General features: G+C 42.3%; 1 protein-coding gene across 1 annotated transcript in view; it reads left to right on the top strand.

The window, feature by feature from the left end:
• Positions 1–18587, top strand: part of nsmfa (NMDA receptor synaptonuclear signaling and neuronal migration factor a) — a 56094-nt gene extending 37507 nt beyond the window's left edge. The window contains 8 exon segments of the mRNA XM_069673721.1: positions 837–967; positions 3172–3255; positions 3420–3453; positions 4953–5023; positions 5251–5330; positions 7521–7623; positions 12929–13004; positions 16068–18587. Coding sequence (XP_069529822.1) covers positions 837–967; positions 3172–3255; positions 3420–3453; positions 4953–5023; positions 5251–5330; positions 7521–7623; positions 12929–13004; positions 16068–16165 — 677 coding nt within the window. The 3' untranslated portion in view covers positions 16166–18587.
• The last annotated feature ends 572 nt before the right edge of the window (positions 18588–19159 follow it).

The raw sequence follows: 19159 nt of genomic DNA, 5'->3' as shown, positions 1-19159 counted from the left end.
CTGTCCAACTGTGATTGGATCAGGTGAAAACAGCCTCTCAGTTTAACCACAAGACAGGCTTTGACAGTAAAATTCTCCGTTAATATCAACCAAGAGGCTAGATCTTGCGGGCTGTACTTCAAACAGCTATATCGTTCTTTGTGTGTAACTTGTCGTAGTTCAATATGATTCAGTTTTTCAGTGGTTCTGTCGTCATTCAGCACGTTTTGCCTGAGCATCGTCTAGCTAACTTGTTGTATTCTGTCGGCGTGCTAAAATAAAAACATCATTGTTAGTTTTTTTTTAACAAATGAGTTGACACCACTATAATAAATCCCCCTCTAGCTGTAAAATAATGGGACAGCTGTGCATTGCATTAAAGGGAGCCTCAGGTGCATCATGACAATTATCCTTTTCACCTAATTATGGAGGCGATTCCTGCTATTGAGATACCCAATGATAGCTATCCAACACAACAACATGAAGACATTTATGGTGTTTGAACATTTATTCGAACACTTATTCTGTTTGTCTCGTGCCATAATCCAAGATATTAGCTTTTCATAGCTCTCCCTGCCAGAAATCCTGCCGCAACACTCATTATCAATCTTTTTTTCTGCTCCTGCCAGCTGTCTTTGCTTTTCCCTGTTCCATCGATCATTTTCTTTTGTCACCACCATTATTAACAACTCCATCTTTTCCCTCTCTTTCCCCCTCACCTCTCTCCACTTCCTGGACTCGACCTTCCTTCACTCGCAGGTTGTCTCTGTCAGTGTCACCTTTCTTGCCTCCCACCCCCACACCTCTGCCTATTATCTCATTCTTTTTATTTATCAGTGGGATATATTTGCTTCCAGGTGGAGACTTGCAGGCCTCCTGTGGTACCCTGGATGAAGGAGGCGTGGATGATAATGTAGACTGGGAGGAGGAGAGAGAGATGGAGCGGCTGGCCTGTGAAGGAGATGACTTTGTACCTCCTAAAATCATGGTAAGGGATCAGTGCTTATCTGCAAAAACTGCCAGGAATTGCAAATGTAGATTTGCTGATTTCCTTTTTCTTTTAATCTAGTATCAAGTTATCTGATGACACTTTACATAGAGCAGGCCTTGACTCTACAAGACTGGTCTTGTAATAACAAAAGAAACGATAATAACAATAGATTATAGTAGCAGCAGTGGGAGTCAAGCTAGCCCACTAGATGCACAGAAACCTGCCTAAGCAGGAAACGCACAACAATTAAAGTCCCAGCAGTCTAAGCCTATAGCAGCATAACGAGGGGCTGGTCCAAGGCCTAAGCCGTCTAGAGGGTGTCTGCCTCCTTGACGCAAACTGGGAGAAGATTAAACAGAGCAAGAGCCTGATGAAAGAAGTGTCTGCCTCCAGCCTTGTTTAGTCCGAGTGAATCGAACCCTGGAGTGTTTGTCTGCTCAGTGCGGTTTGTTTAGGTGGTGTGAACGCCAAACAATCGGACCATGGTCCGCTAGGAAAGACGGGTCTCAATCTGTTTCCAAACAAACCACGGTCCGGTTTGATTCTGGTGAGAAGGTAAACGGACTTAAAGCAGGATCAAATACAGGAAACAAACAATAAAACGCATTGTAGTTTACAGGTGCTGACATTTGCAGAGGCACGCAGCGAGATGAGTAGAGGACAGACTTGGGGGAGCAATGAGGAAATAGAAATATGGGCTGACCAAACAATTTTACAAATGCTTGTGGAAATGCACGAGAACAAGGAGGTGTTCAAACTGTTCATGGAAAAACTAAAGGAGAATAAAATAGATCGATCTGTGGAGCAATGTTAAAAAAAACCTCTGACAACCAAACAATAAAGTCCGCAATCATGTTGGGTGTCATGGATCAGTGTGCCCTCTTGCTTTGTTTGAAAATTCTGCCCAATCAGAGAGCAGTTTCGTCGCGCATCAAAACTTTTGGTCCGCTGTTAAAAGCTGCCGAGTGAACACAAACCAAACTCGAGGCAAAATGCAACTTTGGAACAATTTGGTCTTTGATTCGGACCAAACTAACAGACTTCAGGTGTGAATGCGCCCTTAGAGACTTCTCTTTACATTCATTTGTACAACCTTGCGTCCTCTCTTCTTGGCTGACCCGGAAATCCTCCGCCTTCCGCCATGATGGAGGTTCTTCCAATTTTTTAAATGCACCTGGAGGAGACGAGGCTCGAGGATGGCTTTAGGAGGAGCGAGGATGCACAGGTGGTTCCTATGCTAAAGTGTTGCAATTCGGCTCCTCGGTCCTCTCGTCTCTTACTCGCGTCTATCTTTTATGTCCTCACTGGGAGGGGCTAAGACGAGAGGAATCGACGTGAATGAGGGACGTGAAGAGACACTAAGAACCCTTGTGGTACACCAAGCAGGCCGGCGTTTTGGGAACTCTATGAGCTCTTTTGGAGATGATGGCGGCTGGCCATGAAAGGTTTATTTTTTATGCTTTTTCTCTGAATAACTGTTTAGTATATTGTCCTTTAATGGATTCTGGTTGTTCGTGCTTAGTAAATTGCAATTCAGTTCAGCTGTTTAACCCAACTAGAAGAACAAAACTACAAATCTAGCATATGCCAGTACTTGAAGGGGTACTCAATTCAGCTGTCAATACAAGTTGCAGACTTAACCTGGTAGATGTCTTTCAAACTCGACACTCCCAGTTTGCAACACAGGCTTTCTGTTAAACATTTGTAGTCTCCAAAACAAACAGATGAGCATATTAATGTTGTGGCCTTAGTGCCGCCCCTCCATAGCCACAGACATTATACAACTCCTGTAAAAATACGTAGACCCTGGAGCTAAAATGTAGGCTAATAATCTGAATTGATTTTATTCTGATTTCTTGTAAATGCAGCTCAAATTGTTGCTTTATGAAATGGTTACTTCAGCATTACACACCGATTGTAGATGGGGGTTACAATGAGCTTAATATATGAAAGATGAATTAATATGCAGGTGCCATATCTTAACAGCAGCTAAGCTATTCTCTATCACACAACTGAATATATTAGAGCTGTACGTTCCCTGCAGGCATGAGATGTTCCTTTTTCTAACATTTCTAACTCTGCAATCCTCGTCCTTTTTTCTCCCACTGTGCATCATTTTTCTTCCATCTTTTTTTTTTATGCTCCTCACATCCAAATAAAAAACCTGTCCTCTCCCTCCTCTGTTTCTCCTTCACCCTTAGCTGATCTCCTCTAAGGTGCCCAAGGCGGAGTACGTGCCCACTATAATCCGCAGGGATGACCCGTCCATCATCCCCATCCTCTACGTGAGTCGATAACGCTCAAATATTGACATGTGACAACACACGCATTACAATCAATGAACATACCAAGCATACAAATGGTTTGTTTAAGAGGTGATGCAATGCAGTGGTAACTCAAGTATTTTACTGCATGAAATAATGATGTATGTGAATGTGTTTTTCCTTAGGACCATGAACATGCAACTTTTGACGATATTTTAGGTGGGTAAATATTCTGTTTTTTACTTGTCTTACAATACTTTAAAGGGCGGGTATTATGCTACTTTCAAGCTTCATATTTCACTCTGTGATACCTGTGGAGTAGCTTAGCATAAAAAAACTCACCATTTTTCTTACTGGTGCTCTGTGCGGGCCCTCATACAGCCTCTGCCTGAAACGTCTCAGTCAGCTCTGTCCCTATAAGAAACTTCGTCCCTACAAGTCCGCTTTCTTCTGATTGGCCAGCTGAGGCTGTGGCCTGCAGACTGACATGAGAAGTGTGGGGATTACTCCAACATACTTTTACCTACAGATTTGAAACTGCACCCACATTTAGTTTGGACATCCAACATTGTAACATTATATATATGTCTTTAAATGTGAAACAGCATAATACCCCCTCTTTAATTTATTGTTATTCAATTATAAGGCTTTATGTCATTTTTATTACTAGGTTCTATTATCCATCCATCCAGCCATCCATCCAGCCATCATCTATATCGCTTATCCTGTTCAGGGTTGTGGTGGGGGCTGGAGCACTAGCCCAGCTTTTGATTGGGCGTGGGGCAGGGTGCATCCTGGACTGATCGCCTGTCAATCACAGGGCTGACACATAAAGACAGACAACCTTTTACGCTCACACCCACAGGCAATTTAGAGTCACCAATGAACCTAACGAGCATGTCTTTGGACTGTGGGAGTACATGTAAACCGGATCCTCCCCACTCGCAGACAGAGTGGAAGTGCATTGGGAGAGGGGACAGGGCGGTTTGGAAAAGGCCCCAGCTGTGAGGCGACACATTTTTTAAATGTTCGTAGATTTATATGAAATTCTGTCAATAAAAATATATGTTAAACTTTGTACCACTTCCATCCTGTGAAAGTCAGCCACCTTTAATGTTGAGCCTGGACTGTTTTGACTCTTGCCTGAGGACAAACTGTGACTGATACTGATGGAGTTAAAGGTCAGAAAAATCACTGCAGGCTAAACCTTACCTGCAAGTACATCTCTGAAAAAATAGCTTCGATCTGGCGTATTTGGAATCGGTCAAAATCCAGCAAAATGACGTTAATCCTGCTTTTAAAATGGGTTTGTGCGCTCTGAAAATGACCCTCTTTAACAGAAGCGCTAAGAGAAAATAGTCCCTGGGGCTTCCTTCGATAATAATGAACTCAGCTTGAGCTCGCACAGTTATTGAAAGGATGTCAGAGAATAATTTACACATATTGATTTCAAACTGCAGTTTTTCATTGACCTGTTTTACTTGGCTGACATTCCCTGCTGCCTTATATACACACTGTTGAATTCATTTTAAACACCATCTTCCATTAGAGTCTCTGCTGTCTATTACTGCTCCCGTGCTCGAACTCGCCCTCCAGAGACTCCCCTTTGTGTTCGCCGCTCACATTTCTCCATCTCTGGGTACATTGTTCCATGTCTCTTCCCATTCTCGCTCCCCGTTGTTCTCATCAATCCTTTTTGTTCTCTCTCTCTCTCTCAGAGGAAATAGAGAAGAAGCTCACAGCTTACAGGAGAGGGAGCAAGTTCTGGAGGATGCTCATCTTTTGTCAGGTGAGGAGCAAGGAGACAGAGTAAAAGTAAATCTGTGTAAAAGTGAAGGTTTTATTTGGGATATATGGGATTATGTGTTTATTAGTGCTCTACATGTGGAATTCCCAGTTAGACTGCGTTAAGTACCTTCCTTTGGGATCTAATCTCTCAAGATCTTAATTAAGTAGAGGCAAATTAGCAGCCGCGATAGTGCTAATGCATTTTATCCCTGTGTGTGTGTTTCTCAGGGAGGCCCGGGTCACCTGTACTTACTGAAGAATAAAGTGGCAACCTTTGCTAAGGTGGAAAAGGAGGAGGACATGAGCCAGTAAGTTACCAGTGGACCACTGAGTCCATCGCTGCTTGATCACTTGAACACTCCCAGTTCAAGGCGGGATTATTACGCCTCTGTTACGTTTCGTCTTATATGTAAAATGCATGGAGGCAGATTGGTGGGACGAAGTCGTTCAGCCTCTGGGCCGGCATCGGAGGTAGTAACAGAGATGAAGCGGCATCAGTCCAAACTGCGGAGCCAGCAGGGCAGAACAGCACCGTGTGTGTGAAGAACGTGTTGTTTACACCGTGCCCATGTTTTGCTTCCGCAATGGCGGAATGCTGTGTAAAAACCACAGACTTTAGAAACAGATGGACGACATGACAGCTCCCTAAAAGTGAAGCCAAAACATTTCGAGCGCCCCCTGCTGACTGGCTGCAGTATAGGTCATAAAGCCCGCCTCCTCCATGTTAACAGATGGGACATGAATCAAACTATAAAATCAAAATACACATCAAATAGATTTTTCTCGAATATGGTTTCTGTTATTATAGTTAGTTCTTATCATGCTGACTTATGTCCAAGTGTTCATTTTTCTGACAAGGTTATTTTTACTTAGTTATTTGATGCTGTAAAAAGGATGATTGACAGCTCTGTTGACAAATACGGGTCTTGCAGCCGATCTGTTATGGATCAATCTCAGATCCCATCGGCTATAGTCTGATGACGATATAGCCTCTGGGGACAACGGTGAACATGTCGGGGCGTGTAGCCGACGGTTAGCGATAAACAACTTCCTTTTCCGTGTGCTGCATCGTTTACAGAAAAATAAAACGTTTTTCTTATGATTTACTTTAATTAAGGGGTCTTGCCTTCGCCGAAATGTTTCTAAATTTCGCTCGTTTGTTGAACAGAGGTCGGATCGATCATTTCTGATGCATTTGAGGAAGTCGGGAAATCTAAACACTGAACGGCTTTCGTGACACTGCATCAGGGGATTTTTTTCCCCCTAACAATCTAACAGATTGTTAGCTGTTAGCATGCAGATGTCTGCTTATAGAGAATAATAAGAAGGAAAATCATCGTCAGATGACGCTGATGGGAGCTGGGATGTCATTACGACATGTTCCCCCTGCTTTTGCTCTCCACACGGACTGTTTTTCCTGCATACGCCGCAGTCTGCTGATACGTGATTGGTCAATATTACTCGGACTACAAGCGTAGTACAAACGGAAACCAGAACACTTGCAGAAAACTACGTCCCTGCCTACAGATTCTACATTTCTATGTAGAATCTGTAAATAGAGATAAGCTCTGGATTAGCAGAGTAGAGGAGGATCGGAGAGAGGAGACGTAACTTAAACAATCACTACAGTCATTGAAGTTTCCATATCTGTGAACGTCTACTTCAGACCAACACAAGAAGCTGTTAAACACGCCAACGTGCGGGATCTTTGCTGCGCAACCCTCATTCGTACAATGAGAGCAGATCTATACAGTCATTGGTAAAAACACGAAGTAGGGCGGCTTTACGCCAGCTTTGCTAGGTCAAATGTTAAATGGCAAAGGCAGAAATTCATTACAGCGCTGTGGTGGAATTGCAATGTAAAAAGGGCCTCAAATTTTAGCCTCAAATGTCTTAGCTGCATTTTCATTGGGCCCCGCACCAATAATTGGATGAGGTGCTGAATCAAATAAAAGATTAATCTTTACCTTATTTTAGAATATTAATTTTACTCTTGTGGATGCCCTCTGGGACAATTCAAGACTCTCCCTGCATTTGTTTGTAATTTACGGGCACAAGCTATTATTTCTTCAAGGGAAGCTGCATCTCTCCCAAGAGGACGGTCTTCAGGAGCTCACAAGGCAAACCTTCTGTTCCACATTTCTGTTCAAATACTTCATCGGTACCAAAGAGCAGCAGTTTACAAATAGAAAGTGACGGGTGCTTCACACAGACCTATCTTTCTAAAGAGTAACAGTTGCTTATGTGTGTAATAGCAAGAAGTAAAAGAAGGCCGTTGGTCGCACTGACCCTGAACAAGGCAGTTCAAGGCAAAGCTGAATACTATGTTCCATTACATACCATACCAATTTTAAAATCCATTTTAATACGCAGTTTAAGGACATTCTCAAGGGGGTGGCTACTTATGAATGGAGCTATAAATGCATGGGAGCTGTTTATCACACTGATAACCTTCGAAAGAAAATAAATGAAGCCTGTGTGTCCTTCTCTTTGTTCAGATTCTGGAGGAGGCTGAGTCGCTTCATGAGTAAAGTCAACCCAGAGCCAAACCTCATCCACATAATGGGATGTTACGTCCTGGGCAACCCCAATGGAGAGAAGGTATGCAGACACTAATGCACAGACACGCATTAAAAAACACAGTGCCTTAGTCCTGCAGACTTGTTTTCTCCATGAACTCAAAGCATGAGAGCTCTTCTTTAACACCACTGAAACTTCAAGTTGTAAGATGCACAAGGTGATGCAAGCTGTCTTGGTTATGTGTAAAGAGGTAGTTTGGGGTTTAAGAGTTATGGCGTTGCACCTGTTTGCCGAAGCTGCACGTAGCTTGCTAATGCTAACTCAGGTCTACGGAGTCTACAAGAATACTACTGCAAGCTTTCTTCCCACCATGACTGGCACTCTTTTATCAACGTGCATAACAGAACCTATTGTCAACGTGATTACTTTGCCTAGTAATGATTGCATGACAGTAATCTTATATTTACTTGCGAGACAACGGCTTTGCTTTCTCCGCTCTGGAGCACAAATTAAACAAAGGTTTATAAACCCAATTAATGTGGAGAAACATGCAGAGCCAGAACGATGAAATCTGATGCTGAACTATGAGTCGAATCCTACGCTAGTGGCACAGAGATGCTGAGTCTTATTCCAATTTATTCAGAACATAATCTCAAGCTCAAGGTGTACGTACACTTTTGTTTCCTGTCTCTTCTTGTTAAAGTGAATACTTCCTCTTGCTCTCACTTCCTTCCGTCCCCCTACGTGTTTCCCTGATCGCTGCCCTCTGCTCTCATATTTCTGCTCTGTCTGTTTGTCTGATAATCACCGCATTATCCTCCTGTCCGTCTCAGTTTTCCCTCTCTCTTCCCCCACACTATGTAATGTTACTAACATTGTTACTAACATTGTGGAGTGATGCCAACTCTCCCCACCTGACGAGAACAAATAGGACATAAAACCCCATTCCCACATTAAACAGAACAAAAAAACACAAACATGCTGGCAGACACACATGCACGCCATCGCCAGCGGTGTTTGTCCGACCTAACTGTCTGTTCCAGTCATGTCTGCCAAAATGTTTTGTTATATAAAGTGGATCTCTCTGGGGTTGATGGACAGTCTGGCAGTCTGCAGAACAGACTGCACATCAGTGATATCTCCACCCCTGCAGACAAACACAAAAACATGCAGTTGTTTCATAAGAGCTTCAACCCACAACAACAAAACTGGTGTTTTTATATTCTGTTACAAGGTTTCGGCCTCGTCCCAGGATCCCAAAATGATATTTTCATGTGAGAGGCTCGTCTGCTGTAGTCCTTATGAAACTACAGCCAGAGAAGAGATTTAATTAGATTCTGCATGTACCACTCCAGAAAAGTGTGTGCACGCTTTGGATATAAACATTGGACCAGCTGTGACCTTGTTGTTAGAGCGTTAAATTCTAGGCTACTTTTAAACCTATTATCCAATGGTAACTCCACAGAAAAGCCAAAAATAAGCCTTACAGTCTATGCTTATACAACAGACTCCACTCTTCTGAAAATAATTTCCACAAAATTTCAGAACTTGGCGGCAGAGGTTTGCAGATATTAAGTCAAAGGATATTACATTTTCCCAGAGATAGAGTCGAGGTCAATCTCAGTCTTATCATGCTATTATGGGGAGCTAATGCCATTATGGGAGGGAAAAATGCAGTTTTGCTCTGTGCCTTTGGAGGACGCTATCCGCTTCTCCAATTGGCTCTGCTTCTCCTGGAAAACCTCTGCCAGACTATGTAAAACGTGTCATCTGGTGGAGACCAGGGAGCTTGCTAAACTACACTTCCTCAATTTAGGGCGCCCGCCTCCGATGTCATGTCTCGTTCAAAATAGTCAGGTTTGAAATGTAGACTGCAGACCTGAAGATTTTATATTCTCGTCGCCTTTAATGGATAGTTTACAGCCTATAATCTGGAACTCTGCAGCCTACTAGCAGGAATGACAGACGCAATAACCTAGAACCTTAACAGCTTGTTATTATGCTAACAATCGGCACGGGCATACAGGATTAGGCACAGCTGCTTCAATGCAAACAATACAACACAAGCTCTTACTCCCCACCACTGTTGTGGAGCTTTGTTTAGCTGCAGATGCTTCTTCACATTTGAAGTAGAGCTCTTCGCAGCTGACAAGCACTGATCCTCATGTTGTCCTTGTCCCTTTTGCCCAAAAATTCAAAATAATGTGAATATTTCCTCGAAGTAAATGTTGTCCTCTTTGCCATCTAGATCGTTGAATTACCTAGATACGCATGCGCACTGACACAACTGTGTTTACCTTCCACTGGTACACAGCTACCTGCCATGACATAGGAGAGAAACAGAAACAGAGCGTCAGAGATTTTGTTTTTATTTACTTTTTCAGTACTCTAATTACTTTGTAATCCGTAATCCTTTCTAATCCTTTGTAATACCCCAACATTGGTTGCCATAAATTTTGTTTAAAATGCTGTAACAATAGATTTACCTTAATAGGTAGTAATCCCCTTTAAATGCAGGCACTTAAATCCGTTGACTGATGCTGAAAGAACCAATGGTCGTCTGCAAAGAAGTTTAACCTTGATCAGCACTTCTTTCAATCCCAGGCAACATCATTCAACAATATGTACATGTATATGTGTACAGTCCTGGTGAAGTGCTTTGTAACTAGAACAGCTTGTTTCTAAGATCAAATCCTAACTAATATATGAATCATGTCCAGAGTTTATGCCTCTTATAATAATCATAGATGTACTGCTCAGACCTGACTGTCTGGATGCTGGTACCTGAAACAATAAGTCCCCACAAACGCAGTGTCTTGTTCTGTTTAATGTACAGCTGCTTTCTATCTAAGAAAGCCCCAACCATGAATAACCACTGAACAACGTATATTTCACAACATGGATTGTGTTTAAATGAAAGTTGTTCTACAGTGTTGTTTTTTTGTGGCTTTTCATACGACCAACCTTCCCCCAGAGAGAAACAACATATCCAAGACAGAACACATCTCCGCCCGCCTGCCTGTTTGCCAGAGTTTAAATGGAGTCAGCTTGGATCCCTGTTCAATCCATTTTTCAACAGCAACTTTAAATGTTGCCAAACGCTCCGCTCCAGACAGCAGAAAAACAAACTCTCGCAAAAACACACAACAGTAGCAGACAAGAGCTTCCTAGCTTCACATGCTATAACTTCATACAGTCATTCAATATGGTGTTCTCGTATACTGCATACAGATGAGTGCAGTTTTGCTTGGGGGAACTTCAATCCTGATATGATTTAATGGAGTGTATATTTGAGGTTTTAAATATTGACACAAGCCTGCAGCCATGGTGGCCTCTCCGTATGAAAAATAAATAACAGTTAACATGATTAATAAAATCACTCGTTAAATATCAAATAGGTCTTCCTTATTAATGGTTAATTCTTGCTCTAACGATATCTTCGTCGAGAGGTGTTCGATACATAAATGTGGTGCATAATGTGATGGGAGAGACAGGTGACAAGGCCAAATAAAATGGCTGAAATAGGGCAAAAAATGTTGTCAGAAAAACAGTTAAAACTCTGAACTTCAGTAACAAAGACGACAGAACTTAAAAAATGTAAAAGTTGCTGTTTTGAAACACAGTTTGCAGAATAAAGGAGCAAAATCAAATGCTAAGGATGGAGAACAGCAGGGGAGCAGGTCAGAGAGGCAGTCTGACCCACTTTCCACCCTGAGATTTTTCAAGCATGTCAGCACAAAATGTTCGACCGTCTCTGCAACAGCAGTGACCGAGAGCTTGTTTCGAAGCCACCCAGGACAGAGAGGAAACTACCCGACTCGCGGCACATTACTTGAGATTAGTTATTCGCCTCCAGCTCTCTCCGCGCTACAGACAAACCACGCTGCCCCGCGTCTCCCCAACCAATTTCTCCTCCACGCCTGGCGTTGAGCCATCTTCTTTTATCTTTTTTTCAAAGGGCCGCAAACACAAGTAATGAAAGCTGCTTTTTTCTTCACCACCTCCATTTTAACATCATAAAGTAAAAAAACACAAAGGCGCATTTGGTCTTTGATATCTCTGACAGTGGGGGGTATGGAGATCCCACATGACTAAAATAGAGCAAAAAATCAGTGGGATTCAATTTTTAATGTGCACAGAAGCTGTGAAGCAACAAGCAGCAACAGATATGCAAAATAAACCCCTCTATTTTAGGCTCCAATTTTAGGCTAACAACATAATTAAGGCTATTTATTTTCACAAGTGATGAATCCATGTTTCTCCTTTGATTGATTGAAAAGCGGTTTAGTCAAATACGTTACAAATGCAGAGAGTGTTCGGATAATTATCACTTCTGAAGCGCTGGAACCTGCAAATGCTTCCCATTTATGCCTGATGAATGAATGAAAGACTGAATGATTAATTGCCTATTAAATTTTCTAATCAGCTAACCATTTTAACACTGATTGTCATATTGTGGTGGTTGTTTGAAAAAAAATAGCATTGCAGGACTACAAATGCTAACTTTTAGCTAGCATCGCATGTTCTCTGTCCTGGGGGAGATATCAGGGTCTGGTAATTTTACTAGCTCAGACAGAGATACATACAGGTTACATTAAAGGGCCAGTTCACCGATTTTCAACCTCAGTCCTATCATGCTATTATGGGGAGCTAATGCCATTATGGTAGGGAAAAAATGCAATTTGGCTCTGTGCCTTTGGAGGACGCTATCAGCTTCTCTAAGGGGACCTTGAAAACCTTCACCAGACTACGTAAAATGCGTCATCTGGCGGAGGCCAGGGAGCTTGCTTAACTACACTTACTCAATCTAGGATGCCCGCCTCCGATGTCATGTCTCGTTCAAAATCATCAGGTTTGAAATGTAGTATATTCTCGTCGTATTTCAGATTCTGTACCGTTCTGAGCCATTGCCTGCAACTAAAACGGGAGTATATTACTCCAGCGTCTCTCGCTGGGCCGTTCCTTTCAGAAGGAGGGGCGCAATGCACGCTGGGTGTTGTAGGAATGTAAAATGGGTGAAACCATGAGCTGTTTGTACAACTTTCTTCACAGCTATGGCTCCAATTTCAAATATTATTGCTTGTATCGACTACAGAGAACACCAGCTTTGACTGACAGTGGCTTTTTCCAGGGGAGAATTTCCACTTTAAGACAAGCAGAAAAAAACCAACACCTTTGCAACATTTGCTCTCATTTCCTGTCACCCCGTGTTACCTGCTCAGGAGGAATCCACAGATGTCTTTTAGCTTGATTCATGGCCGTTTTAGTCTGTGTGTTTTTATGTATGTGTTTGTGTTGTGTTCAAAGATGCAGGCTCTCCCTGCTGCGAGTGTATCCAAGTGCAGTCGGATTAATTGGTGTGTGCTTTCTTATCTCGGCCCAACAGCTGTTCCAGAAGCTGAAGAATCTGATGAGGCCTTATTCTGTCGAGTTTGAGTCGCCGCTGGAGCTGTCGGCACAGGGTGAGTCTGAACAAACACTAACACCCTAAAATGCAGAGGACAGTGATATGCACATTCATAGAGATTGACATGTATAAACATATCACAACTAGAGTACGTGAAATGAAGCCAACCACCATTATGTCCCAACATAATGGTGGACTTGCCTGCTCACTTCTCCTTCTGATCCTCCTTATTTTGATGATCTTTTGATGTGGTTTTCCATGTTTTGCAATTGATGAAGTTATTGACTTCATACTCCAGTATGTGCACAGCATCCACCACACAGGAGAGTGTTCATGTTTAAAGATGGGAAATGAGAACCAGTATTTTTTGGTACCGGTACGTGATTGGTCAGTGCCGAAAGTACCAATAATTTTATGACAAACCGTGCTCCTATCAGAATTTAACACTAACATGCCGTATTATTTAATGTCATTTTATGCAGATATGTAAAAAACTGTAGCAGTGCAGAGTGTTTGACTGCTTTAGTGACGCGGCTAATGCTAACGCTGTTGCTAGCGTTACTGCTAGTGCGTCCTCAGTGCAGCCTCTGAGTCCCGGTGGCTCAGATAGCAATGCTGCAGATGGGATTAGCCAAACTAATGATGCAGTTAAAAGGCATGGTTCTTATAAATAAGCCTTTAGTTATTCAGTGACTGTTGTTAGCTAGCTTCAGTTATTAGCACTTCTCAGTCATGTTCCAATTTAATCCATGGCATCAGTAAAGCAGCAGCGCCAGTTTTATCTGCAGTGTGTAACATTAGCAGAAGTCAGACACCCAAGTTAAACCCGTTCTCGCAGAATGTCACAGAGCTGTTTATTGTAAAAGACTTGCCTTCCCTACAGTGGAGTCCAGTTGGTTTAGGTACGCTAGTAACTGATAGCTTGTGTAAGTGTGAATTTTTAGTTGCAATGACAGTCAGACAAATGTTTTTGTACTGCTTATGATTGTTTGTTACTACATTTAAATATTGTTACTGTAGGAAGATGACCCCAGTTACATCCCCCCCTCCCAGTAGTAGTAGTATCGATAAAATATCGCTAAATATCGGTATCATTAAGCAGTACTGGTATCAATACGGGTATTTAATAAGTCCTAACGATATCCCTATAGTCATGTTTCTTTGCACTTTCTTTAGGCCCACTCTTTCTCCTCCCCAGGTGCAGGTCAGAGTAAGGTTGTACAGTACTCTCTCTCTCTTTAAACACCTCTGTTACAAAACTGGTTCCAGGAACAAGAAGAAACACTTGTCTGTTACACCCACATAGCGTTATTTTTACTTTCTTTTAAGTTGTTAAACCAAGAATTTTGGAGTCAGGGAAACTAATTCAGAAATGCATCACCTGAACTCCCACAAGGTTTGAACCAGTCCTCATATAAAATCACACTAAACTCATACAAATAAACTCTGGTTTAAAGTATATGTAACACTATTAGACACAAATTCAAATATTTCAGTTTCCTGCTTTTGAGCACCACCCACTGGCAAATCAAATAGCACACGTCCGAATTTAACCAGACGTCTGCTGGCTCCCTTTGTCATGGTCCTTAGCTCCGCCTACCCTCTCTGGCAGACCAACCACTGCTGGGTGATGGAAACGCGTCACTAACTGGGCGCCACTTGTGATTTTTTCCGAGAATGTCGCCACAGACACCCAGTCTGTAATAATACTATATACTGCAAATGCAAAGGCTTTAATCAGTGGGCTCAATTACCATTGTGCTACCTCATTCGGTGATAGTTAGTGACTTAACAGACATTTATGTACATAAAAAAGTTTGAGATAATATATTTAAACAAGGTGGATGTAAAGCTGCCCTTATGACACCTTTCAAGTCTTTCAAGTCTAATCATTTAAACAGTCATTTGCGATTCACTTTCTTGTCTGAGGATACTCCTAGATGGGAGAAGGGGATCGAACAAACCATCTTGGACGGACAACACGCTTTACCTCCAAGCCACAGCCTATATTCGACTAACATTCATTTTCTTTGGACTTAATCCCACAACAACCCAAACCCTGACACTTAAAGCCTAATATAAAATGATTTATGTTATGGGTATACCACACATTGTCCCCAAAAGGAAAGTGGGTCACCTCAATGCAACTGTGTTGGCAGATTTTTATCCCCACAATGTAACTAATATATGATACACACAAAAATACACACACACACACACACACAAGCTGTGTCTCAATTCAGGGGCTGCATCTTTCGAAGGACGCGGTCTATGGAGGATGGGTCATTTGTAGCCGGCGTAGAGTGCAACGGCAAAATTGAAGTGAGACGGTCTGGTCAACGCCAGATTTCCTGTTTTCGTCACCAGCTGTTCCCGCTGTTATGCTGCTTTCCAGACAACTGGGAACTCGAGAACTTCCCAGTAGAAGTTTCCGTCTTCCTTCAACTGTGAAGTTGGTGCAGAAGAATCTGCTCCGAGTTCACAAGTAGGAACTCCAACTTTGACTGGCGTTCAAGAGCAATTTTTCTAGTCGGAGGTCAGAGAAACTCGACTTTCAAGTTGTCTGGAACGCAGCATTACCCTTGTATCATCAAACGCCGCTCCTGTCACGTAGCAAAAGGTAGCTAGCTGGCTAGCTAGCTAAAAACTTATTTGAAAGATAATTTGTTTCAAGGCCAACTATCGCTAGCTATTTGATCTGAAACCAGTTGAAACCAAAAACGTTTACATCTAAAAGTGTATTCCTTGGCCGTTTAAGAATCCGCCATCTCGTTTGAATTGGTGCGCAATGAATCTCGGGATATGTTGGGCCGCGAAGGATGCACCTGATGGATCCTTAATGGCATGGGAAAAGGATGACGCATTTGTTGGTTGCATCTGGAGTTTTTGAATTGGGACAACCTTCGACGCGCAGGTGTGCCTTCAAATACGTCCTTCCAAGGATGTAGCCGCTGAATTGATACACAGCTACAGACCTGCAAATGTCTTGTTGTATGCATGTAATGCTAATCTGAAAACCAGCATGTTTCTCTCTGCTGTCATGAAACCAGATGTTGTTCTTGGATTCTGCTTCTCTCATGATTCAAACTCTTCTTGTCCTGTCTCATTTACAAACAAGGCAAAGAGATGATTGAGATGTACTTCGACTTCCGCCTCTACCGACTTTGGAAGACACGCCAGCACTCCAAACTCTTGGACTATGAGGATCTTTTGTGACAAAGAAACTCGGATAGTGGATGCAGCGGAGCCCTCCAGTGCCACGGAGAACCTGATAAAAGAAACTGATCCAATGACTGAACTTTGCTCAACTGTAGTGCTCGACCACGTCAACTCAATATAAACGGTCATACCTGCTTCCATCGTGCAGAGGACTGGGAGAGGAGGACAAGGAGGCCAGAGACAAACTACCACATGCCGTGCCTCTGCTGCTCCTCGTTCTCAGAAAAAGGATCAAAGACTAACATAAAAGGGCAAGAAAAAATAAACAAAAGATAAAAGGAAGAAAAAGCAGAGACACCTGGACTGTCCACGTGTTCTTGGCCTCTTGAGTTTGAAAGAAAAATGAGAATTTGAAAAAACTAACGTGTAAAAAGAATATAATTTAAGTCACAGAAATTGCTGAAAATCATCCGTCATCATGTGGTTCTGTGTTTTGACTGGACCTCTCAGATAATCTCACATCATACAAATACATGAATAATCCATCTGTCGATGTGTGCATATATATATCCCATGATTATATTAGCATAGCTTTAGTCATGCAAATAATACTCCATATGAGAATAATGATGCATCATTTATTTTTGATGTGCATTGTTGTGCAGTTTCATATGGAAATACTTTGGAACAACTCAGGTTTTAGCCATGAAGTAATTAATCTGTTTGTCTTCTATCAAGATATTGTAATCGTCATCGCCATCGCTTGGAATGAATGTATTATCTCTCTAGAAATGTATCTTCGGTTTGGGGAATTGAGCTTCATGTTTTGGTAAAAAAAAAAAAAAAAAAAAGTACAATGTGCTGATTTTGTGTGTGAGCGCGTGCGGATGTGGGTGTGTTTTCCATGTTAAGAAAAAGAAACCATAGAGATGTGTTGTGTGTATTTTCTCTTTCTGCTTCTCTGCTAAAGCAAAAATAATTGTTCATCATCATATTATCCCCATCCTCCATATTTTCCTCTCTTTCTGTCTCTTCCACACAAAGACATTCTTGTGTGATTCATGATGTCAAGAGGGATGTAACAGCCATCCAAGTGCTCCTGCCCCTGTAGTGTAGGAGTTGCCCTTTTGATCCCTCACGCTCTTTTTTGCAGAAGGTTCAGGCCACTTAGGCGGCCCCTGTCAACAGTGCCAGCTGCTCTCACTGTCTGCCAAACACTCTCGGCTTCTCCTAATGGCAGCCAAACGAGCTTCCGCCACCTTCCACTGGGCTGAGATCCAGTCTGAGGACCGAAGATCTCTGAATTAAACAGATCTGCCAGGAGTTTAAGCTGCTAACAGCCATCTGCTGCCCCTGCCAGGTGTCAGCTAGTTAAAAGGCCCCAAAATATGCACTGAGTGTGACCATTGTCGCAGTACCTGAGTGACCTGAGGTGTCTCGGATAGATTAAACATGGTCGACTGTGGAGAGAAGCAGCAGAGCCTACTGATCGACAAACAAGTATGCAAGTGCTCGTCCACACACACACAGACAAAACACGAAGCTTGGGATAAAAGATTTAAGACAACAACCAACAGAACAAAATTAAACAGGCACTCCCCTAAAAGTGGGCGGAGCCACAGTGACCCTTGTGTTCGGCATTTTGGCGGTAGCCATTTTGTTTTTGGGAGTTAGAAACAACCAAGTTGGACATACACATAGCTGCAAACCTTTTTACATTGACAGGCCTTTGTGGTACTGACTTGTCAATTAAAATGTAGCCCCGTCCTAAAACCTCGACTGCTCTGCTTTGTATTCTACTCTAAATAGATCAGTAATTTACAAAATGAACATCATGCTGTGCTGAAGAAGACTTGAAACAAGAGATTGAGACCATAAATCCATTAGGAAAATGCTTACTGACGTGATGATTTAAGGGGGAGGTAAGGCTTCTTCTCGTTGACTTCTACACTGACTTGTTTTTACAACTTGTGGAGTCTCCCCCTTGTGGCTATTAGCAAGAATGCAGGTTTAAGGCACAGACTGTTTCCTGCATTCAACCAAAGCTGCTCAAACACAACTGGACAATACTACTCGGATTACAAACAGACACCAAATAGCTTCTAGCCGACAGATTCAAACATTATAAAAACATTTGTACAACTTCTGTGGGCGAAGATTTCTCGAGTCTGAGAAAGGGCAGGGAAGCTTTGTTGAAAGATGCTATCAAGATGTATTATGGGAAGAGTAGGATTCAGTGTTTTTGAGGTATGACTCAAATGCAGCTCACTTTAGTCGTAATTTTCCAAATGAGGCAGCACTTCGAGCCAGCATTGCTAACTCACGCCACTCAGCCAATCACAGAATCATCCAACAATGACATCATCCCCTGAATGTCAGCAAAACATTGCTATCAGTGGATAAATGATTTTAGTGATTCAATAGATTCTAGTGATCCCGGCCCTGCATAACACACACACAAACATACGCACACACACACACACACACACAGGGAAAGATGTTCTACATCTGTGTATGATAAATGCGTTTCCACTTGTCATTATCTGCGTGGATGTGTTAGTGTTTGGAGCATTATGTGTAGATTTTTTGTGTGGACCAGACTATCTCTATCTCTCTACTAGCAGGGCTCTGGTTTTTATTTGCTTTCGCCCTCTCTCTGACATTGCAGTGCTGGCCTACAGTTTGTCTGGCACAGACAAGTGCTCTCTCAGCCTGAGTCACGCAGTAAATGTTTTCACTACAGATTTAAAATTCAACAGTTACACAACCTGTCACACCATTGAACCGTTTTAATTCCAGCAGATGCATTAAGCTGCCAAATAGTCAAAGATGTTGCCCTCAACAGCTGCTGGGTATTTTTCCTTAACATTACCCGGGGCATGACATGGCAAAGTGAAGGATTCAGTCAATTCAGAAGATGATTTTCTTATGCCATAGATATTAAATCACATATCCAGTCTATAATCAAATGACTGCTTATTAACCTTCAGTTTGAATCCATTGGGCTGAATAGACCGTGATGTGAAGAGCACTCTGACTCAGGAGTTTGAG

The sequence above is a fragment of the Semicossyphus pulcher genome, unplaced genomic scaffold, assembly GCF_022749685.1.
Source record: "Semicossyphus pulcher isolate SPU_LCO1_2020_fin unplaced genomic scaffold, fSemPul1.0.p SCAF_22, whole genome shotgun sequence".
NCBI classification, from domain to species: Eukaryota; Metazoa; Chordata; class Actinopteri; order Labriformes; family Labridae; genus Semicossyphus; species Semicossyphus pulcher.
The sequence above is the reverse complement of the archived record's forward strand: the minus strand, read 5'-3'. Positions and strand labels throughout refer to the sequence as shown.